Below are 24208 nucleotides of genomic sequence, written 5' to 3'. Positions count from 1 at the left end.
TCGTTTTTCCTAAAAACAGATCAAACATGGGTTATTGGGTCTTGTTTAAAGTTTAGGTGGCTGTTATGGGAGTCAAAATAATTGAATTGTAGTAAGAAAAAAATAAATAAAAAAAAAAAAAAAATGAAATGCATAAGTTAAAAAAAACAATGAAATACATAGGAGTTACATGATATAAGTTATGATCACGCCCCCATACGAATGTTTACATCGGTAATGATCTAAACTGTATCAAATCCTTGACAAATGCCTCTTATAATGTTATGATCATTTCTTAGGTTATCTGTTTAATGTCACCAAGTCATTCACGAAAGTGTTCATCATCGTCGGCTTCATTCACGCCGTCATGGTCGTTCATCTCTTCATCGTATGGATCCTCATCAAGAAACGACGACAAGATGTCAGCTCTCATTTTGACCATTCAGGATTTAGAGGAGGAGGCAGAAACATCTCCCTAACTTTCCTTTGAAATCTTTCAGGGAGGTACAGAAGTGGGAACAACTGAATATTTTAATGGATTATTAACACTGCAGTTACATATTATAGCCTCGTTTTATTATTATTTGTTTTAATAGATTATTTATATTATTATGTCGCTCCAATTTGGGGGTATTCTGGGGTGGCTAGCAACAGTGCCACGTATATGTGTAGGAGTGTGGTCGGGTGGTGTGTGTTTCAATTCAGTTCAATTCATTTATTTGTTCAACCATCAATATATATATATATATATACAATCAAAATAAGTTACATTAATACTTGAGAAAAACACATTAATGGTTTGGTGACCCCGGAGAAAGCAGAGCTTATAAAAAGGGGCCCCCAAATTGAAATACCAAATTGTGTTTGTGTGTGTCGTGTGTCGCATGGTGGCGGTAGTATTGTTATTGGTTGGATGTGGTTATTGTTTTATGTTACAACTGATTTCATTTATTTTGTTCATCGATCGTACAATCTATGTGTTGAAAATGTATTGAATCATGTCAATATGAAAAACAACTTTATTTCTAAAAAATGATTTGTATTGTTTTGGAATCAATTTACAACAACTATTGACCAAAAACAAAAACAAAAGTGTGTACGCGAGAGCGTGACAGAAGGAGAGAATTTTTCAGAGCATAGATGAGACTTACTTCTGCTCACGGCTCTGAGTTGCTATAACTCGAGAGCGTCATGGAACTTCTCCCCCCCCCCCCTGGACCTCAACAGGGGTTCTAAAGCAACCCCATCCAAGACAACCCTTTGTTATATCAGATTATTTTCAGGAGGGAGAGTGCGTGTGTTGGAGAGTATTGATTTCTCACGAAATAATGCAATGGGGGCAGTGCAAATTTCAATGGCATGTATAAGAGGTGTTACCGCTCAGAAAGGCTTCCTGAGGGTTCTGAACTGTTACAGCTTAATAATAATAATAATAGCTAGTTCTTATATAGCGCTTTTCAGGACCGGAGGCCCTCTCAAAGCGCTTCACAGATGTATATATTATTATTATTCAGTCTAGAGGTTTCGCCCCATGGAACCCCGACGATGGGGCGCAAGCTTACGCCGTCGCCAAGAGGGCCTTGTGGCTCTTGAGAGAAACAAAAAGCTACTCTAATTCTGGCATAAAAGTTATTTAGTCATTAATATGAACTAAATTTAACATCTGAAATGTTATATGTGGTCATGTCATTGACAGAAATCATCCCGATTTATCAATTTGTGAGAAGTGAAGTAAACGAGGGTAAAAGGAAGATACTTTCTGTAGTAAAATAATAATTAAAAAAAAAGATACTTTCTGTAGTATGAATTTCGTCTCGATGTTAAAACAATGACACAATGATAAATGTATTATGTGTAAAAGAAACATTGTTATCGGAGACATTTACTAACCACCCCGAGCCGATCCTAATAAATTTCTAGATTTACTGGAAAGTATATTATCTGCACCTTCTCTTGTAAATAAAACTGGTTTCATTATGGGAGACTACAACCTAAATATTTGAAAATGTAATACGTGTAATATATGTCAATAATTTCATGCTCTATTGCTCTCAAAAACATTTGTACCCCCCCCCCCCAAAAAAAAAAAAAAAAAGACCCAATATTCACTGATTCATCAACCCTTATTGACAATATTTTCACCAACTTCCTTGAACAAGAGGTTAACTCAGGGATAATAATATGTGATATGTATGTTCACTTTTACCCCTCCTATAGAACGCTCTGCCTGAACAAAGACCCGCCAATTTTCAGAAAACAATGTCGATAGTTTCAGAGAATGCTTAGCACATACTGACAGGTGCAAGGGGTACAACAATGTCAGTAATAGTGCTAATGTAGCATTCAATATACTATATATGTATACTATCCTCATCCCTTAACAATCTACTCGAATAAATTACAAAAAAAGTCTTTACATCTCCAAGGATTACAAATTCTTTATTGCGAATCTCAAACAAACGGAATCCGAATGAAAACAAAAATACTCTATTTACCGTAACACCGTTACATCCCACTTACGAGCAGCTAAAAGAGAGATTTCCCAGAAAATTTCAAATATACAACTGTGATGATAAATGTTTTCATCAACGACTCAAGGTTGTTCGAAAAATCTGTCTTTTTCTTTTTTTTTCCGGTGAATCAAACCTTTTCTTTCCAAATAAAAAACACAAAATCGTTCTGAATACAGTAAAACTAGTTCCATTCAAACAATTTGTCACTTAATCAAAACCAGACAAACTTCATTTTAATCAGTAATACAAAAGAACAATTACCGGAAACAGTATTACTAGACACTTTGATTCTCGCTCAAATTGAACAAAACTAAATTCCATGATATATATCGAGAAAAAAAATAAAGTGGAAAATAACCATAAATTATACAATGCCTATTGATGGTGGTGGTTATTATTATTTTTTTTGGTCTCGAAATTTGAAAATTTGACATTTTGCTACGTAGGGAAAGGTAAGGTCACTTTTGTTTAGGTCAGCCATTGGCATAATTTTGTTTACTCTTTTGAACAAAAAAAAAACATCCACAAGGGGGGGGGGGGGTGCTAAAACATACACACATAATACACACATAAACAAACTTAAGTGGGGGGTGGTTAATCCCAAAGTGTAAATACCCCTCCTGCCATTTCCGTATTCTCTATCACAAATGAGAAGGAAAAAACAACATTCAGGTACAAATGTTGGAGGCATGATTCCTGATATCATTACAGATACTCAAGATTGTGATTAGGGGTACCGGTTTCCAACATCTACACTAAATGACGAATAGAAAATGCACTTTCGAAATTATATACAATACAAAGAGTGCCAGGACAAAAGAGTAAATAAAATGAAATTAAGATTTGTTTGGAAGATGACAGAGTAAAGATTGTTCATCCAACAAAAAAAGCAAATTACATTTTAAAAAGACGTTTAAAGCAGAGGCGGATGTAGGATTTTGCAAAAGATCGGCGCAGACGAATTGATACAACTTGAAGACATGCAAGCAAAGCCAACCAAAAAGAATAATAAAAAAAATACAATTGTCTAGGTACTAGAATAATCAATATAAAAATGAATAAATAAAAAAAGAATAAAAACCAATACCTAGAAGGAAACAAATTAATGTTTAAACTTGTGTCCTAAATCGTGGGTTTCCAAAACGGGGAAGGTGGGGAGGTTGAACCCCCTCCCCTAAATCGCACTTGTTTTTAAACTGAAAGCTTGTTTCTTATCCGTCGTCTCTTGATGAGGATCGCTACGATGAAGAGATGGACGGTCATGACGGCGTGGATGAAGCCGACGATGATGAACACCTTCGTAAACGACTGGGTGACATCAAACAGATAACCTAGAAAACGATCATAACATTATTAGAATGATCAGTCAGGGAGTTGTAGACAAAGCGTACTAAGTTACAGTTAGATAATAACCTATTAAAGCATGCGTATAGGGGTGCGTATATACTTGTACACTGTCGCTCATATTGTTGGAATATTTTTGTTTAACCTCAATTCATGGAAATATTTTGACAATGATTTATTGAATAATAATTTGCCAGTGTTTGTTTTGCGTGACTGCTAAAGCATGTGTATGCTACTATGCTTATCAACTAGGGGACTTACGCCCTTAAGTCGTGAATGACAGTAATGAGGATTATTGCCCCACAAAAGGGCACTAATATAGCACATCGACACGGTTTTGATCCTGCCTTGAGCCATAATGCATGGTCGTACAGATGATTTATAAGTGACATTTTCAAGTGCCTCTCTCCATCTACGGTGAGTGCCCTCATTATATATTTGAGAGGTGACACATTCAACGTTGTAATGAGCTCCTTTTTTCATATCTAATAAGTGCCCCTTCTATATTAACACTTGCCCTTCTCTTTTCTAATGGTGTATTGTCCTTGAGTTCTTTTTGCAAAGGTTCTTGCGATCATGTTTGAAAATAACAAGTGGACTGAAATTTACACACCTGTAAATGTTCCTGCGCATGTTGCCCCTAGTCCTCCCATGAAGGAACTGAGAGCAATGGCCATATTAACATTTCTATCGTCAAAGACTGCTTCCTTGAATAAAGTCGCCGAAATTGCATCCTCGATGAAAAAGGAGAACCCTTGGACAAAGGCCAATGTAGCACGCACCTCGTATACAGAACTGGTGAAGTCTAACAGAAAGGATATTGTGCATATGACACCTATGGCAATGTAGACAACAAAGACGTTGATCCCTTTGTATACGAGGATGATGAACATGGTTCGACTGATGATGCCCCCTATACCGCCGATTGTAGAGAGGAAGATTGCTTTGGAAGGAGGGATGCCAATATGTTCAGCGTGGGGGACCAGAAAAAGCATCCATGCATACATGGTGTAATATTCCAAAAAGTTAATAGGCAATGAGAAAAGAAAGATACCTTCGTTCAGTATTCCGCCAGATCCTTTACAGGTCTGAAAGAAGGGTGTGGTCAAGGTTGAGCGTGCATTCGTTGATGTTTCATACTTACTTTTGCAACGGCTCTCGTTTTGAATCAAACCTGTTTGCTCCGAAATGCACTCTCCACTATCGTCCTCCTCCTATTCATCTCCTTTCTCCTCCACCTCCTCCTTCTCTTCCCCCTCCTCCTGAATATAAATCCTGTCTTCCTTTCTCTCTAATAATTCCTTTTCACAATGGCACTTTCCTTTATCCTTCACTTCATCATGAATTTCGCATTCATTCGTAGCGCCGTTTCTTGATGACTTGCGTATCGTTGCACCGCCCACGACGAGGTTCAGAGCGATACCACCAAGGATAATAAACGCCCCTACATAGCCATATGCCTCAAAGGAGCTTTCCGTTACCATAGGGAGCAGCATGGATCCGGCGGTGTAGCCATATAACGTGAATGTGTTCACAAAAACTAATTTTTCCCGGAATATATCATTCAGTGCAAAAACGGTGGGCAGGTAGGTCATTGACAAGCCAGCACCTGCGGAAAAATAGTGATGATGATAATGATATTAACAATACTTTTAATAATTATTAGTTTTAGTAATGTTTGTCTTCATAATTTTCATACATCATTTTAACATTTGTTCATGATTCCACAAAGTAGATGGTAAAAAATAAGAGTGAAATATTCAAGGACATATGGTGGAAGCCATGCTTGTCAGCCTAAGGCCCCGTAGGGTAGTGAATTGTGTAGCAGTCTTTAAACATAGTAGGATCGAGCTATTGATGTCAATCACAGAAATAGCAATCGTATTCCACCACTCCCCCCCTCCCCCCCCCCCGAACAAAATAAAGTTGATAGCGTAACTTTCTTCGTGATAATGTAACGAACTTAATTTATTTAAATACATTTTCATTACCTGTATAAACATGTATTACGTGCAGGCTTTGCAAAACTACAACAACAACAAAGAAGTCACGCTGAAGTCTGACGGGATTGAAAAGTCAGTCAATAGTGTTTAATACAAATGTAATGGGCCCGTAATTGGTCGGTGACGACAAGTTCAGAAACAAAATGAAAACGAAAGAAGCTCGGATATACAGTGTGAGTACAAAACAAAAGTTTACACCTAGAAAATTGCTAATTATTTTAATAATCATCTATGAACAGTAAATTATTATAAATCTTATGAAAAAATGTTTTATTCCAAATCATTTGGTATCGTTTTTGTGAGGTATGTGTTTAAGCTTGGATGAATAGGGGGCATTGTTTGCGATTGTGCAAAAATCGACTTGCGCCAAAGTTGCTTATGTGATGTGTAAATAAAGCAATTGGGATTTGGTTATTAAATCGGTTTTTGCAGATCCAAATAACATCCCTTACAAAATTAATCATGCCACACATAATTAAATATCAAATATCAACGATCACGTGTGTGCGTGTGTGTGTGCGTGTGCGACTCTGCTTCTACAAAAAGCATATGCAATGCATTTCATTTGATACATTCAATTCATTCTCTCACTCCGCTAATCCCAACATAATACATGCAATAGGCATCACTTTGGCGAAAGTCGATTTTTGCACTCTTGCAAACAATGCCTCCTGCGCATCCAAGCGTGAACACATATCACACACAAATTATACCAAATGATTTGGGATAAAACACTCTTTCATAAGACTTATAATAATTTACTGTTCATAGATGATTTTAAAAATAATTAGCAATTTATCTAGGTGTAAACTTTTTTTTGACTCACACGGTACAGTTGAAGTCCAGTCAGCCGAAGCTCCACTAGTTTAAACGAAGATTATTTATTTAAGGACATTTTAAAATAGCTTTTTCTCTCAGAGGCTGGGCCACCCTTTAGATTGAGTGAAACTTACAGCACATCCTTAACATAGTATCATAACTCAACTACAGAATTCCGCACATGGCATTTAAATACTCCGGCACCCGACGAGGCTTAAAGATAAAGGTGAGTTCTGGTCATCCGATTGCATTGTGAAAAGAAAGGTGGGAATGGATCAGAAAAAGTTGATAATGTAGTATGTAAGTATTGGTGTGTACTGCAAAGTCCTGGAGTCATCAAATTCATAATAAATTTGGCCCAGTCTTGGTAAAGTAACAAGCACTGTACACAGAAAGATGTATATGGCACTACACAAATGGTGTCGGGGCTACCAATCTTGATTTCCTAATCTTTCTATGCTCATTACTCAGCCAGTATACATTTTCTACCAAAATTGTTTGGCAAATTACATTTATTTGCAATCTTGAACATTCAGTGTAAGTTTCGCTTGGTTCTCTGAGATTTTAAAAAAAAACACCCAGAACTCACCTTTATCTTTAAATATCATATGATATTATTAGCCAATCAGGAGGACCCTTACGAAGACAACCAATTACAAGATAGGATATATAACAAGACCTTTAGGTCATCCGACCTCTAGATCAGTTCCATCCACCAATTAAGAGAGGAGTTATACATTTAATTAAATATAACCAATGACAAAGCATAATAGATAGAGTGACTTGGACTAGGCATCGACGAAAATGGGAGGAGTCTATAGCTTCTCGAGAATGTGAGGTCCCCGGAAAAACTGTCTATTGTCTAACGTATTTATCGGAAATGAACACCTGTTGTGTAATGCAGGAATTCAGGACCAGGAGTTGTTTACCCATTCCCGACATAATATCGGGAACATAATTAATGCTATTCAACTTTTAGATGTATACAAAGTCTAACTAATAACCGTACAATTGATCAACTCAACCCAAATCCTCTATTGCTATAGCGCCCCCTTTAGGTCAATGTGTTGCCCAAAATCAGTGTAACCCTACAAAAAGGAATAATTAGGGAAACGCACAATGTTGAAGCGCGCGACGATCATGGTGAACGGAACCCCTCGCGACTAGTCACTAATCAGACTCCAGACGCTCAACCCTTGTATGAATGAGAACACCGCCATTTTTGTGATGCCAGTGTCAATCAAAAGTACCACCAATTTATAATAACAATAACAAAGCCCAAGACCACACACTAGAACTTGCTAAGTCAATCTTATGATTAATCCAATCCAATTCCAAAAAGGGTTTTGATTTAGGCCTAGCCCCCTGAATATACAGAATTTGTAACAGGCGACAACGTTCCATTACGCCATTGACGCCTTATAACATCAGCTTCACCTAAATTGTTTACATTAAAGTGGGGGAGTTGGTCAGATAGTTTTGACAAATAGGACATATAATGGAAACCGTACATAATACAGGGAGCGGATCGGAGTACGCCATTGTCATATTCGCTCATCTCAATAGGTAACCCTATAAAGTTCTCGATATACATAATACTGCTTTTGTTGCGCAAACGCTGTGTATGTAGGGCATACATGGTAGGTACAAAGCCATAATATGGCTTTTTACCTACCTGGTATGGCACAAAATGAGCTGCATCGTAATATTCGATTATATAGCTAAACTGCAATATATTATATTACCTGATATCGCGAGACAAACTCCTACAGTAACTATGTTTTTGAAGAAAGCGCTGGCAATAATACATGATCCACACAACACTCCGCCTAACATAGCGACAAAACGATGGTTGATCTTCGTCAGAACGAGTGTTACAACTGGACCTGATATTGACAAATAATGAGAACAAATACTAAATTACAAAATACTAAATTTAAAAATACAAATATGAAAACAAATAAGGTAAGCACTTGTAAAAGTAAACAATATTTTCAGAAACGTTAACGAATTCCCCATCATCTAAATGTCAGAAGTATGCTTACATGAAAATACGATTACACCTCATTGTTGCCCGAATATAAGGTAACGATTACCCAAGTAAATTATTGGAAATTTACGGTGGAGGAAAATGAGGGCAGGGAAGAGGAGGGCCAGGAAAAGGAGAATAAGGTGGAGGATGTTATGCCGTCATTGTAACTTCGGCAAATTCGACCCCTGTTGACCCTTACTTTGGAGGGGTGCGGAAAAAGAGGTTCTAATTTAATTGTGTGAAATAATAAAAGGGTAAATACTTGTTATACCTTTATATTTACATTCTACATTCATTCAGTTTTACATTTATATCAAGTTGGATATTTATCGAGTGATCGAGTGATTTTTCGAGTAATTCGCTCTCTGGATGTAAATACATGTACGGTTTCGTGACATAACTTGACTTGCACTCCCATTCATCCATTGTATAATATGACCTACTTGTTGCCTGTTAAGGCCCGGTCACACACAGACGACGCATGGGGGACGCACGGCCGGCGCATTGAAAATTTGCAATTTTGGAGAGTGCGTTGTCGTTCGCTAGGCGTGCGTCATCACTCGTTACTCGTTCGTCGAGCGCGCTGGACCAACGCTACACTCTTAAAATGTTGGGTAAATTTAGTTGGGTAATTGTTGGTTGGTTAAAAAAATTCGTTATTCTGGGCTATTATTACCCATTTAAGCATTTAAGTGTTTTAACCAATATTGGGCAATTATTTTTACTTAATTATTGGGCGGATATTTACCAACAGTATTGGTAAATGAGGGTTGGGAACCAGTTGCCCCGTAGTTGTGTAATTTTGCCACATTTCCTTTGCGAGTTGGGTAAATTTTGTTGGGCAACTGATGGTTGGGTAGAAATTCGCCTAGAAATTTACCAACATTATTTTGCAAATTAGGATTGAGTAATTTTTGCCTGTAGTTGTGTAATTTTGGCACATTCCCACTGCGAGTTGGGTAAATTTCGTTGGGCAACTGATGGTTGGTCGAGAAATCGTTTCCAAAGTTGGGTAATTTTTATCCCAATCTGTTTCAGGGCATTATATTTACCAAATTATTATACATTTAGCAACAACATCGTTCCAAGGAGTTGAGAGCAATTTACCAAGTAGTTGGGTAATTGTTAGATGCTGAGGAATATTACTCATCACCACTTACCCAATTTGACTTTGCTCAAATTTTGTTTGCTCATATTTGGGTAATAATTGACCACCGCCTCTTACCCAATTTTACTTTGCTCAAATTTTTGTTTGCTCATATATTGGGTAATAAATGACCACCGCCTCTTATCCAATTTTACTTTGCTCAAATTTTTGTTTGCTCATATATTGGGTAATAATTGACCACCGCCTCTTACCCAATTTTACTTTGCTCAAATTTTTGTTTGCTCATAATTATGCTGAGTAATAATTACCCATCACCACTTACCCAATTTTACTTTGCTCAAATTTTTGTTTGCTCATATATTGGGTAATAAATGACCACCGCCTCTTACCCAATTTTACTTTGCCCATATTTGTGTTTGCTCTTATGCTGAGTAATAATTACCCATCACCACTTACCCGATTTTACTTTGCTCAAATTTTTGTTTGCTCATATATTGGGTAATAAATGACCACCGCCTCTTACCCAATTTTACTTTGCCCAAATTTTTGTTTGCTCATATGCTGAGTAATAATTACCCATCACCACTTACCCAATTTTACTTTGCTCAAATTGTGTTTGCGCATAATTGGGTAATAATTGACCACCGCCTCTTACCCAATTTTACTTTGCTCAAATTTGTGTTTGCTCATATGCTGAGTAATATTTACCCATCACCACTTACCCAATTTTACTTTGCTCAAATTTTTGTTTGCTCATATATTGGGTAATAAATGACCACCGCCTCTTACCCAATTTTACTTTGCCCAAATTTTTGTTTGCTCATATGCTGAGTAATAATTACCCATCACCACTTACCCGATTTTACTTTGCTCAAATTTTTGTTTGCTCATAATTGGGTAATAATTGACCACCGCCCCTTACCCAATTTATTTTGCCCATATTTGTGTTTGCTCATATGCTGAGTAATAATTACCCATCACCACTTACCGAATTTTACTTTGCTCAATTTTTGTTTGCTCATACATTGAGTACTATTTGACCACCGCCCCTTACCCAATTTATTTTGCCCATATTTGTGTTTGCTCATATGCTGAGTAATAATTACCCATCACCACTTACCCAATTTCACTTTGCGCCTTTTTTTGTTTGCTTATATAGGGTAGTAATTGACCACCGCCTTTTACCAAATATATTTAGCTCAATTTTCTTTAGCTCACAATATGCTGTGTAAATATTGCTATGAAAAATTGAAATTATCTCTCCTGTAATTGTAACCATTTACTTCTAGACTATTTTAAAATTATAATAACAGAGTGTTGAAGCGACGATGAATTTGTGCGAGTTTGATGCTGAAAGAGTCCAAGATTTATCTTTTGTGAAAACTGAGCCATCTTAACCATGTAGGCCTATAGAGTTACATAATCTACGTAAGTAATGATCATGGAACGTACACGCTATCATCGTCAATTACGCGCATGCGTAAATGGCAGTGGAAACCTTCGATGGGGACTAGACTTACGTTTAACCAGACTTGGGTAAAGTTTGCCTGGTATTGGTCTTGGGGTAGCGCGCACATGGCCTGGTCGCTCGCGATCAGCATGCCATGCGCAGTACTATTTCTATTTACTCGGTATAGCCGGCGCGGCCGTCCCGGCCCGGGAGCTCGAGCTATATGATGCACCAACGTAACTAGCAGCCTGTACTGTACGTACGTACGTACGTATATACGCATCATATCGGAGTCTTGCATGCTAGAGCCTGAGGGTCTAAAAATGGAGCTCGACAACTGCTGCGGAGATAGTTCAAGTGAAGATGGGTTCATAGACCCTCTCACCAAAATCGTTCAAAGGTGGGGATGTCCGTCAGTGTTAAAGATACTAGAAGGTACGTTCACATCTTATTGAGATTAGAAGTTTAGAACATGATCAACAGGTACTTGCTGTAGACTTGTTCCCATATCCATAACACATGAGCAACATGTAGACTAGTTCTATATGCCTCAGCAATGGTTAATGAATACGCTTCAATTCAATTGGTCTATTAAACTTTGCCTCAAATTTGCTCTTTTAATGCATGTGTTACTAATCCAAACTAATATTTGATTGATATAGGTCTAGATATCAAATTCAAATTGTACTGTTTCCATGAATTTTAGATCACAAATGAATATTTAAAAATATTTTGTTCAAGATTTTACAAAACCCAAAGGCCAAAACCTGCTACAATACATACATAACACAATACCCTCCATTTTCTATGGATCATGGGTTGTATGGGGTCCAATCACAGAACTCTTTAATACGTATTTAAGAGTTCTGTGGGTCCAATACATTGGACCACATACTTGTAGGTGTGTACCCAGATAGTAATACAGTACGTGGGACTGGTGTAATTTTGAACAATTATCTCTGTTATCTGAAATTGGTATTAGACCTACTATACTAGATCTAGTCTAGGTCTAGATCTAGATCTAGGCCTACTTATATTTAATAATCAACACTGAACTGAATGATTCATCAGAAAATTGAAGTTGTCAAATAATGTACAATTTTATGAACATTATTTTGTGGAAGATCATCTTTCATTTTCCTGTAGATCTAGAAGTCTAGATTTCAAAAAGTGAGACAATTTGTCTTGCCCATTGCCATGTTAAGGATTTTGCCCTTTCATTTTCTACAGGACTTTGAAATTCAAACACTCTAAAAAAATGTTGGGCAAGTGCCCAATTTTTACCCAACATGAGGGCACTTATGTGTCCGACTAACTATTGGGTAAATTAAAGATTTTGCATGATTTACCCAGTGTTGGATGAAAAGAAAATACCCAACTTTTAACCAACAAAATTTACCCCAATAGGAAATTCACCCAATTCTCACCATAATGTGTAGTATATTCGACACTAGTTGGGCAAATTATTTCATCAGTAACATGGTTGGTAGAAAATAACCCAATTATTGGACAAAAATGACCAACTTTAATTTGCCCAAAAATATTACCCAATTATTTCATCGGTAACTACATGGTTGGTAGAAAATAACCCAATTGTTGGACAAAATTTGCCCAACATCAGTTTTACCAAGTAACACCTACCCAACTTATTTCTGACCTTTTATTAGGTAACTTCATACAGTAAATGGTTGGGAGAAATTATTTGACAAAAACGCGCCAAACTTTGATTTGCCCAGTAACATCTGCCTAACTTTGTTTTACAGAGCATAGACTCTACATCCTCTTGGTTTTAAATGGGGCTATTAATTATGTGCTATTGCGATATTCCTTGTCATAACTAAAAGGCAGTTGACCCACATTTTAGCCCATATTAATAGCCTAATTCAAAACCAAGAGGCTGTGGTGGTTTTCGAAATTGCAGTGACCTCGCTGTAGTACACGAATGGGCACAATTTTTAACATGGGTACATTTTTTCTCATTTAAAAAAATCTTTTTCTGAAAATAATTTTTAAATATGGAAAAATTACAGATGCTTAAGCCACCAAATTATGCCCACAAAATTGTACACTATTTTACTACATGTCCAGATTTCAATGAAATCATTAGAACCGATGGACGGATTACCATCCAAACTTGGGACATGTACATGTACAGTATCTTGCAAGTTGCAAAGCCAACGAACTGATTCGATTTTGGGATGGAGGTGCACATGGAGGAAGGACATTCGTTAGTACAGGATTAACTGTCCTATTTTGCTTCATATCAGTGAAATGTTCCAGCACATGCATTTTTTTTAATGTTTCACACCACTGAACAATAAGCTGTACAAAAGAATTATTAAACACCACAAATTATCTTTTCTAGGATAAACAATTGTCAGTTGCCTCTATTCAAGGTAACACACTATAATTTATATATGGTTGTATGGTACTGTAAGTGGCCTGTGAAAGGCTTGAGTGCTAGACTTTTTGAGAAACCCTGGTCAGATAAAGCTAGGTTATTTGTCATACTAAAGCTGAGAAACATGGCTACTAATGCAGACAATATCATGGCAGCCGCAAAAGGTTGAACAAAACAATTACCGGTATGGCAGTTTAAAGTTGAAGTAATAGGCATGACAGTGCACATGGAGAAGACACATATGATTATCAATGAATTAGTAATGTTAATTAACCAATCAGCATATATTGACCGCTATGCTAACTCTCAAATCATTCTGATTCATTTGGTAAGTTGAATGACTTTCTTTGAAATCAAATTCATTGCTGATGCAACTAATCTTTATACTTTAAATAGGCCCCTACATTGTTAAAAATTAGGCACAATTTGACTAAACTAAGGTGATTACTAGTATGACTTTAGAAAAGGTTTCCATTCTTAATTTGATTGTGTGGATGTTAGTAACATCACCTGAAAATAAATAGCAATTAGTTGATACAATTCGCTAGTATGATCTAAAAGTAAGTTTTCTATACGAAGACCAAATTTTCGAGAAAATCGCATTTGAAAATTCAGATTTTCATAGACTCTTGTGGAATAACAAAAAACATTGATTATGCGATTTATTCAAAATGGAAGATATTTTAGCTGGAACATGAGCAAATGTTTACAGCTTATCATTATCTAAAACATATACTTTTGTTTAATTTGCGCAACCATACGTGTGTTTGTGGTATTATATGAAAACAATCAGTTTATGCTGCACTAAGCCTTATTTATCAATCTCTCCCTCTTCTTCTCCAGAAAATGAAGTTGATGTGGAAACCCTTCCCCTTCTAAGTGAAAGTATAATCACATCCTTCATACCCAAGATTGGACCTCGATTGAAGTTTCTCGCTGGGTGGCGTGCAGAGGTAGGCCCTAGATGTGGCACAATATCTCACTATGGATAGTTACAGATGCTTTCAGTGTCTTGATTTAATTAGGGGGGATATTTCTTGCCTATTCCATCATTTAAAATACACACATACAACAACCAGGGGGAAAAATGTAAGTATAACATGCATGCAAGGGGCATGTAGACTAACATTTCGTACATTATCGGGATATAGAAAACATCTCATTTCAAAGCACGCTGCACGGATAAAGACGTCAAGCACAACTACAAAAGCAGTTCCAGATCACCAAAGTGAAACCTGTTATGAAGGATCTGTTCTAGGAAAGAATAACAACACTGAAGGGAATTTGGAACAACTGCACCAGGAAAAGGCATTGTTTGTTGGAGAAAGCAGTGAGCAGGAAGATGTCTCTTTTGAAACGCAAACAGAGAGACTACCTGATATTGCAGCAAAGTTTGTAGCAGAACTCAGGGCAAGGACTAATGTGCCTGCTTCACACACCAACAAGGTCATTCAAACCGCACAAGATTTGGTTATTTCTGTGTTACAAACTGTGCAACAGGATGTGATGGATATCTTAAGTGAGCCACAATATGCAGCTAACAGTGAGCTGAGATCTGATATACAAGATGTATTCGAGAATTCAAAGAATCCATTTTCAGAGCTCATGTCAGATACTCAACAGAAAAAATATTTCTCTGAGAAAGGTGATTTCATTCAGCCTTGTGAGGTGTTGTTGGGAACTTGCTTAAAACCAAAAATTGATCAAAAGACAGGTGATCCACTGCAAAGCACACAAAAAGAAACCTTTCAATATATACCACTAGCTGACACTATTAAACAATACTTAGAGCGACCAGGAGTAATGAACGCCATACTGTCTCAAAAAGGATCAAAAGATAATGATGTTTTGTATTCATTCAAAGATGGTCACTATTATAAAAGGCAGGAAGCTACTGCTAGACAAGACTGTGAATTCTTAGTGCCTCTGTTGTTGTACAATGATGAGTTTGAGACAGCCAATCCGCTTGGGTCAAAACGCGGCAAACACAAGGTAAGTGCCTTTTATACAAGTGTGTTATCCCTTCCCAGGAAATACCAGGCTAGGCTAGAAAATATCATGCTCACAGCTATGATCACATCTCCGCTTTTGAGTAAATATGGCATCTCAGAAGTTTTGAAGGTAATCAAGGATGATCTGCAGCAGATGTGGACTGATGGACTCACTATCAAGTGCAAAGAGTTTGAGGGTAGGGTCAAACCCTACTTATTCCAAGTTGTAGGGGACAATCTTGGCATTCATGCCATGCTGGGATGTACAACCTGTTTCCGTGCCAACTATTACTGTAGATTCTGTAGAGGCCATCGCTCGTTGCTTCAGAAACAGCCAAAAGAGGATGCCCAATATCTCCGTGATGAAATAAACTATGATACAGATCTTCAAAAGCCCTTGTCAGAATCTGGCTTGAAGCATGCAACAGTTTTGAATGAATTGCCTTACTACCATTCCACCCAAAACTTATGTCCAGATGTAATGCATGATTTTACAGAGGGAGTCTTGCCCCTGGAAATGCACCTTGTTTTGAGTAAACTTGTTCAGAAGGGTTTCATAACACTGGATGAGGTGAACAGTAGAATATCCTCATTCAATTTTGGCTTTGTGGACCGCAAAAACAGACCAAGCCCAATCAGGCAGGCATCACTGAAGAATCCATATTCTGCCAGTGGACAGACATCAGCACAGATGACGTGCCTTGCATACAACATCCCTCTCATGTTAGGAGACAAGATTGATGAGATGTGTGATGAGTGGGAACTCTTACTGTCAATCATTGACATCTTCAAAATCATTATGAGTCCCAGTATCAGTAAGTCTGCCATCTATGTCCTGAAGGCAATGATTGATGATCACCACAGGCTCTTCATGCAGCTCTTCCCTGAAGCTAGTCTAACTCCGAAGCAGCACTTTCTTGTGCATTACCCACGTGCACTGAAACACCTTGGGCCACTGACCCAGTATTCAGCATTGCGTTTTGAAGCAATGCACAGACCTTTCAAGCAGATTGCCAGTGTATCTTGCAACTACCAAAACATTGTCAAAACATTGGCTAACAGATACCAAATGGCACGGTGCTACAGGTCAGTATCAAATCAGTCACTGGATAGCCAAGATATCAATGTGTCACAGCAAGCTGCAGCAATGCTTGGTGATCTACTTGATGATGAGGCACTTTGCAAAAAAATTAACTGTGGAAGGGGAACCGAAGTTACAGTTGCTGGGAAAGTGGACATTCATGGATATGAGTTCCGGGCAGGTGTTGATGTACTTCTATATTGGACTGATGATGATGGACCCACGTTTGGACGTGTTCAGCATATTGTAGTGGTGCAAGAAAAGTTGTATCTGCTCCTTCGGCTGTATCAGACCTTGTACTTCAACAGACATGTTGAAGCATTTGCAGTACAGGTGGGCAGAGAGGAATCACAAGCTGCTGTTGAATGGTGTGACCTGTTTGATCACAGGCCAGTCAATGCTGTCCAGTCCTATAGTGGAAGAGGGCGCTGCTTGTATATTGTGGTGCACCATTCATTCATCTAGGAACAAGAAGGTACGTGTAGGCAACCCGTTGCAAGCAAGTGATATATTTTTACAACTAGACATTACAGGTGCACTTGCAAATTTTGTCTTAGAGAACAGAACCAAAACAAAGCAAAAGAAAGAAACTGTTATTCCAATTACAATTATATCTATGAATCAGTTCTTAGTGTATCATTCTACACATTTTGATTGAAAAAATAGCTAAGAAGCTAACCTTGATCGATCTGTACTGACTTGCTAACAAATTTGATTATTCCAATGACAATTTTTACAGTAAATATCTGGTTTGAATTTTTTAACTCGTTATTAACTTCATTGTTTCTGTATCTGAAAATGTGTCTGTTATATTTGCATTCATTCATATTATGTTGTAATTTCTTAAATGTACCATGACTCATGCCAAGTTTTTCTAGCATATGTACTTCATTGAGGCCCCGGAAATGTGCTATTTTTTACCAATGCATGTTCCTGCCTAAAGTGAAAGTTCCTAACTGGATATTATTATATTATAGATGTACTGAAGAAGCTTCGGCTCATGAGTGACCACTTTTCAATTATGGGTTTGCTTTAAATAGGACAAGGGTACAGAAACAGTGAGAATGATTTTCCCCTTCAAGGAATAAACTTGATACTAAAGTCTAACCTGGGGCTGTTTGTGTCATTAATAATGTAAAGAATAATCAGTCATTTACATGTACATTGAAAGTTCAATTATTTTTCATTTATTTATTGTAGTATCATGCTGCAAATCAACAAAGCATGGAACAAGCATCAACGTCGACAAGAAGCCCATCAGTGTTCTCCTTAGATGACTGCTCAGATCTCTCTTGTGTAACAGGAAGTGAGTGGAGTCCCAGACAAAGCCCTTCCCAGCCCAGTTTGGATACGCCACTTTACGACTCCCCAGAATCCAAGAGTCCTGATCAACATCCTCCCCTGAAACGGGTCAAGAAAGTGCATTTCGTAAGTTTATGTATATAGTGGGCTGATACAATTGAAGCGTGGGCATGTCGAGTCACCATCATTCATCAGTTTTTATGCCTCCAACACATAAGGGTGCCAGAGGCATTATGTCTTGGAGTTATCTGTCTGTCAGTATTTCTGACAAGCAGCAGGGCTCAAAGGTGAAAGGTCAGTTCAAAGGTTATTCAAGTTTTTACTAAAAATACCATTTTATTTCTACATCTGCAGAATGGCTAGTGATATGATTTGGTAGGTACATTTTGGTATGAATGAATAAAGGAATGTTATGGAAAATGTTTGGTTGGGGTTATGGGTTTTAAGCTAGTCTAAGGTCAGTTTCAAGGTTTCATTGAAATTTTTTATCAGAACAAAGTTTGCAAGGAATGCCCAGTGAGTGATTTATGATGGGCTTATTGTAGGAGGTCGGACAGCCAGAGATATACCCACCGACTGCATGCTGTCACATTTCACTTGTTTATTCTGAATTTACTGATCTTTAAACAAAAAATCCTTTATCTGTTGCAGAACATTGCTTGTATATTGAGAGAGACCACCATGGGAAGAGCAGCATTAAGGAACATCAATGCTACAAATCTCTGCAGCAAAAGGGACCGGCATACTGTTGTGGATATGTTGACTCAGTACCTGATACGGGAGTATGGTACCAAGCCAAGCTCATTTGTGAAGGCATCAATGGCCCATGCCATTGTGACAAGCTTTCCTTTCTTAAAAGATCCAGAATCTCCACTTGGCTATGTAAGTCCTGTCCATGAATTGCTTTCCTTAATGTGACCTCAGGTATGGCTCAGATCACCACTTTTTTCTGGACTGATTTATGGATTGATTCTTACCACAGCGGGCATTTATTACTTGGAGGTGCCTTAATTCTTAGGTTGTCCATCCATACCTCCATCTGTCCCTACCCCACAGACCCCATTTACAAGAAAGTGAAATTTTATGAGAAGTTTCTGTTTGAGCCAGAAGCAATAAGCTACTTTAAGGTCTAAATCAAATAAATTATGTGTTTATGCAATAACTTTTGGAATACTGGATCATATTATTTTGTGTAACTTGCTATGAAGCTTCCTCAATTTTGTTATTCTTGTATTTATTATATTGGAGATGCTCAATCAATTGCATGTTGTATCACATTATCACAAGCATTGTAAGAGCATCTCTGGCAATAGTAAATTTGACAGTAGACAGGCCTGAAAAGCTTACAAATAATGAAAAGCTAATATGGCATCAATCACTAAATCGTGCAATATTTTTGTTTATTTTTACCACTTGTTTATAAGTTATATTATCCAGTAATGACACATCTCTTAATATTTAGACTTTTGTCTGCATGCCATTGAGTAATGGATATTCACAGAATTATCCATCATTCACTTTGTTTTTGCAATGACTTGATGACATTGCTGGAATATAACAGTGTGCAGTTAGAAATAGGTACTTAAGAGGACAAACCTTGTTATTGCAAACACTGACATATGTAACAAAATATGTAAATGTACAGTTTACACTGGAATTTTATTGTGCTTTTATTTGATTATTATTAATGTTTAACAAATGTTGTTGAGCATTACTGTTTTTGAAGTTGAATTATGAAGGAATTTTAATTTATTTGAGCAGGAGGCCTGGTACTGCGTGGGGGCCAAGGGACGGCCAGCAACAGGCTACCTGGAGGAGCATCTGAGGTATGTCAGAAAAAAGGAGAAGTCCCTGAGGGTACCAGTAGCTGAAGACGAGGCAGAGTCTCAAAAGCAAGGTATTCTGGCTACTTTTTCATATAGTTAAAGTTTTGAGTTATTCAGATCCGTCTGATGAAGTCATGCTGTGCCATAACAAACTGGTGGGGCATGAGCAATGCCAACTAAAACCCCCCTTCCAATACAATCATCAAAAACTTGTTGATACATGCTAATTGTTGATTGTTCTGTTGCATTATATCCAGGAGATACCGATCTTGAGTCTGTGAACGATGATAACATCACGACAATGGAAGAATGGCTGCGTAACAACAAGGAGCCAGAGGACATGGTGAAGGACTACATGAAACAAACAGCAACAAAAAGACATGACTGGATCAAGAGAAGTGACTGTTGTGTGAAGAACATTCTTACCACATATCCCAGACTTCTCGATGCTGGAATGGTATGTGGACCTTGATTTTTCTTCTGCATGTGACAAGAAAGGACATTAAATTAAACTAGAGTCGCATGTTTTGAGAAGTAACTTTTTTGTTTTTTGGTTGCATGGGCAGGTTTACTTTAGCAGTCTCCTTAAAGGGATCGTTTAACAATCTGAGATACACGGTCCTACAGAAATCGTGCATCCCTATTGAACCGATAATTGTTAGTGTGTACCATTCAAATCCTTGCAAAATGGTAAAGAGAAGATGCAAATGAAAGATATCCTACCTTTCATCTGGCTTCTATAACTATCCTAACAATTACAGATTGAAGGAGATTTTGCAGAATTGTTCCCAGAGAAAGCAAACGCACTGTACCAGAAGTGGCCCACATTCTGTAACAAAGTAGTGGACTTCACCGAGAAAACTGGCAACTGGAGAAGTGCAAGAGCCGAATTCGAAAACATTCATGACCCTGGGAAACTCAGTCTTGGTATGTGGTGTCAGAACACACATTTGACAGTATTAGTGAAAATGACTTGAGAGAAAGTCAAAAGAATTTATTTCAATTACACTATATGATGTTTATTTTTGTGGCCAGGACCAAACATTGAGTCTAATATCCCCCCTGTAAGGAATTGAACTGAAATAAATAAAAGTGCTCTGAAACATATAATACATGTACAACATATGATAAAAACATGATTCCATGACAAAGGTTTAGCATACTTTTACTTGCTTGTTTTGTTTGTTTGCTTTTTGGGGTGGGGATGGTGGTTTAAAGCTCATTGGGAAGGCTATGCTGAAGTTTGTGCAATTTTGATTTTCTTTACTCAGAAAGCTGAGCTCCAAATTACTGACTGACATTTACGTTGAGTGATTTTACCCATATTTGTAGAAAATAATTGTTGTATTCGACCGTTATTTTTAATTTGCTGTATATAACTGTACATTTTGTAAGATGTTCCATAATTGACCTGTTTGCTGTTGCACCTTTTCTTCATATGTAATTGGGACTTAATTACTTAACTCTTTCATTGTTTCCCTCTTTTTAGAGGAAAAGAGCAATCTTGGATTCTACATGCTCCCAGTCTTGTTCCGAGGAAGGAAAGATTCCAAGAGAGGAACGTACACCACTGCAGAAACATTGTCGTCCTTCATTGACGTTCAACCAGTAAGTATATGTGCTGGGGAGGTGGTAAAGTAATGACATGTAAGGCATATATTTTGGTTTGCGTTTAAAATCTTGCCATAGTAATCATATTTCATTACAAACAAATTCAATAGTTAATTTGTTAAGAGTTTCAAACCTAGGACAACTGATGAAATTGAGGTTGAAATGCAATACCTATGTTCTTACCAGATAAGGCATTGCCATAACATTTTATTTGTGTAAAACTTGAAAAGCAACCATTTTCAAGTTCCTAGTAATGGGCACGCTGGTCCCCAAGGAGGCCCTGCAGGGGCAACACTAGGCGCTTTAATCTTAATAAGTCAGTTCGTCATTATCTGTGGTACAACTACAAATGGCCTCAGATTTGTCATCACATCGCATTTCACTCATGAATGCAAGCAAGTCCTTTAACCTGCAAATGACATGTGAAAAATGCATGCTTATATTAACAGGCTGTATATGCCTTCCAGCTTAGTTGATGTAATGCTCTGAACGTGACCAGTTTGGGTACAGTTGACCTTTGCCGCAGGGATATTTAAGAATACCCAGTAATGTTTTGATGGGACAGGGATGAACATGCATAAACAAATTTGGGTGTCCTGTAGGTGATTGTGGATTCATAAGCAGAAGCATTCGACAAGCATCAAATATATATATATCAATCCATATAATTACAAATGATTTCTTCTTGATTTCTCTTTGGACTACAGGAGGTTCTCGACATCCAGACTTATGTTGATAACATTGATGAAGCAGTCAGGTCACAGCCATTTGTTGTTGTGCGTGGGAACATTCTCACACCAATACAGGCGTACGTCGTAGTAGAGAGGAGGATACTTCCTGCCGCAACACTGCTTAAAGCAGTCGACTTGTGCTTTAAGGCACTTTATGTGATGGATATCGAATATCAGCCGCAAAGCTGTTCTGTTTGGAAATTTCTCCAGATTGTGGTGTTCCAGTTTACCGATGGGGAGCATCTTACACCAAAGCTGCGGGAGGTCCGAGCCTTCATGAACATGCCATAAGCCATCATGATGTGTTCACGCCAAGGATGATTACTGGTGATATATTTCCTACAGATGAAACTGACACATCATCGTTTAGCACATTTTGGCTACTTGAACCAGTTTATTTTGGGAGAAAAAAAACTGGAAAAAAGTATTATTTTGGACAAAATAACCTTAAAGACAAACTGTTATGAGTTGGATTCAGCACATTATTTTACATAATTTAGACATGTTTGTGTAAGACTGAAGATTTGAGGGTGGGGTGAGGATCGCTGAATAATATTAAAAAAAAGAGTGAATTTATACACAGCAGAAGTCTTTGTGTACATTTTAAAAATGATAAAGGCCTAATTGTTTTATCCCAATCATTGCTTAACATCCCCACCTTGAAAGTTTAAGAAAACAAATGAATATATGCCAAGTATAAATACAAAACATATTATTGGCTATAAATCTTTTGCACTGGCGTATACAAATGCTTATCGTGTTTGGTCTTAATCCCAAGAGTACTGTTTCATAACTCGTACATCAAAATGATATATTTCTTCATAAAACATGAGCTATGATATTTTCTGCGTTTAAAAAAGCAAGTGGGGTATATGATTGTAAATTACATATACCATTAATTTTCATGTAATGTGTATCGTCCATTGACCCTACGCTGAACTCTCTGCTGAATGGACTGCATGCATTAATTTACATCGCGCAAAGCAGAAGTAGAGAAGTCAACATTTTTATCTACATTTTGCAAAATTGTATTGATATTATTGATAATATCAATAAAATCAATCAAACTGAGTATAGCAGGTAGGGTCAATTGATTTTTGTTGTCTTTAATCTAATCAAAAAGTTATAGTAGGCAGTGTGTATCCTTGTTATTTGATCAGTACCTGTTCACCATCACAGATAGCCAAACTTTCATGTGGTACTTCTGCACATGTCAAATAATCTAGAGGGATTTGAATTTATTTCCTCTTTTTTTTTACTTCAAAAAAATGTGTTCATGTGTAACACTCTAAGGCAGAGTATTGGTGTGTCAGGATAAATGAACACTATGCCACACCCACAAAATATATATGATGCACATATTCATGTATGAAATCAGAGTACATGGAATACATACAGTGTACATCAAAGTTGTCATGCTGCACCAAACAGGGGCTATATTTGCATTTACTTTTTTTAAAAGGTTGTATTTTTTTCACCAAAAATTGTAATGTTGTAGTTGATGTTAACAAGTTTTGTTTTTACGTTTCTGATGAAAACAACAACATGTGTTTACTGTGTATGTTATTTGTGTTTCAGTTAAGCAATTATTACCCTTTAGATGAGAAAAAGAGTTGAGCCAATAGATGTTATGGAAAAAATGTTGAGCAATGATTATCCAACAGACGAATTAAAGAGTTGGGCAAATGGATATTGTGGAGAAATAGTTGAGCAATTATTACCCAATAGATGGTTGTTTTGATAGTTGGGCAAATGGATATTGTGGAGAAATAGTTGAGCAATTATTACCCAATAGATGGGTGTTTTGATAGTTGGGCAAATGGATATTGTGGAGAAATAGTTGAGCAATTATTACCCAATAGATGGGTGTTTTGAGAGTTGGGCAAATGGATATTGTGGAGAAATAGTTGAGCAATTATTACCCAATAGATGGGTGTTTTGAGAGTTGGGCAAATGGATATTGCGGAGAAATTGTTGAGCAATTATTACCCAATAGATGGGTGTTTTGAGAGTTGGG

The 24208-nt window shown here is 37.3% G+C and overlaps 2 protein-coding genes across 3 annotated transcripts; one reads left to right on the top strand and one right to left on the bottom strand.

Annotated features, from left to right (window-relative positions):
- Positions 1-3683: 3683 nt before the first annotated feature.
- On the bottom strand, positions 3684-4941 carry LOC115927687. The gene is made up of 2 exons (XM_030993854.1): positions 4450-4941; positions 3684-3823 (listed from the first exon to the last, which is right to left on the bottom strand). The coding sequence occupies exons 1-2, from the start codon at positions 4841-4843 to the stop codon at positions 3684-3686; spliced, it is 534 nt and encodes a 177-aa protein (XP_030849714.1). The 5' UTR covers positions 4844-4941.
- A 5817-nt stretch (positions 4942-10758) lies between these two features.
- Positions 10759-23881, top strand: LOC115927399. Of its 2 annotated transcripts, XM_030993195.1 has the most exons (9): positions 10759-11683; positions 14493-14602; positions 17922-18149; positions 18675-18905; positions 19785-19920; positions 20107-20306; positions 20611-20776; positions 21339-21457; positions 22168-23881. In XM_030993195.1, the coding sequence occupies exons 1-9, from the start codon at positions 11548-11550 to the stop codon at positions 22480-22482; spliced, it is 1641 nt and encodes a 546-aa protein (XP_030849055.1). In that variant the 5' UTR covers positions 10759-11547; the 3' UTR covers positions 22483-23881. The 2 variants fall into 2 exon arrangements, with proteins under 2 accessions (XP_030849055.1, XP_030849056.1); XM_030993196.1 differs by lacking the exon at positions 10759-11683 and having other exon boundaries at positions 13411-17196.
- Positions 23882-24208: the final 327 nt, after the last annotated feature.

Source organism: Strongylocentrotus purpuratus, unplaced genomic scaffold, assembly GCF_000002235.5.
Source record: "Strongylocentrotus purpuratus isolate Spur 01 unplaced genomic scaffold, Spur_5.0 spur5_scaffold_20, whole genome shotgun sequence".
In the NCBI taxonomy this organism is placed as follows: domain Eukaryota; kingdom Metazoa; phylum Echinodermata; class Echinoidea; order Camarodonta; family Strongylocentrotidae; genus Strongylocentrotus; species Strongylocentrotus purpuratus.
Note: the sequence above shows the minus strand (reverse complement) of the source record. Positions and strands in the feature narration are given on the sequence as shown.

Coding starts and splice junctions, on each gene's coding strand:
- LOC115927687 (XM_030993854.1), bottom strand. CDS start 4,843: ATGTATGCATGGATGCTTTTTCTGGTCCCCCACGCTGAACATATTGGC. Junction 3,824..4,449: donor ATGCGCAGGAACATTTACAG/GTGTGTAAATTT, acceptor ATCGTTTTCTAG/GTTATCTGTTTGATGTCACC.
- LOC115927399 (XM_030993195.1), top strand. CDS start 11,548: ATGCTAGAGCCTGAGGGTCTAAAAATGGAGCTCGACAACTGCTGCGGA. Junction 18,906..19,784: donor CAGAATCTCCACTTGGCTAT/GTAAGTCCTGTC, acceptor TTATTTGAGCAG/GAGGCCTGGTACTGCGTGGG. Junction 20,777..21,338: donor CCCTGGGAAACTCAGTCTTG/GTATGTGGTGTC, acceptor CCCTCTTTTTAG/AGGAAAAGAGCAATCTTGGA.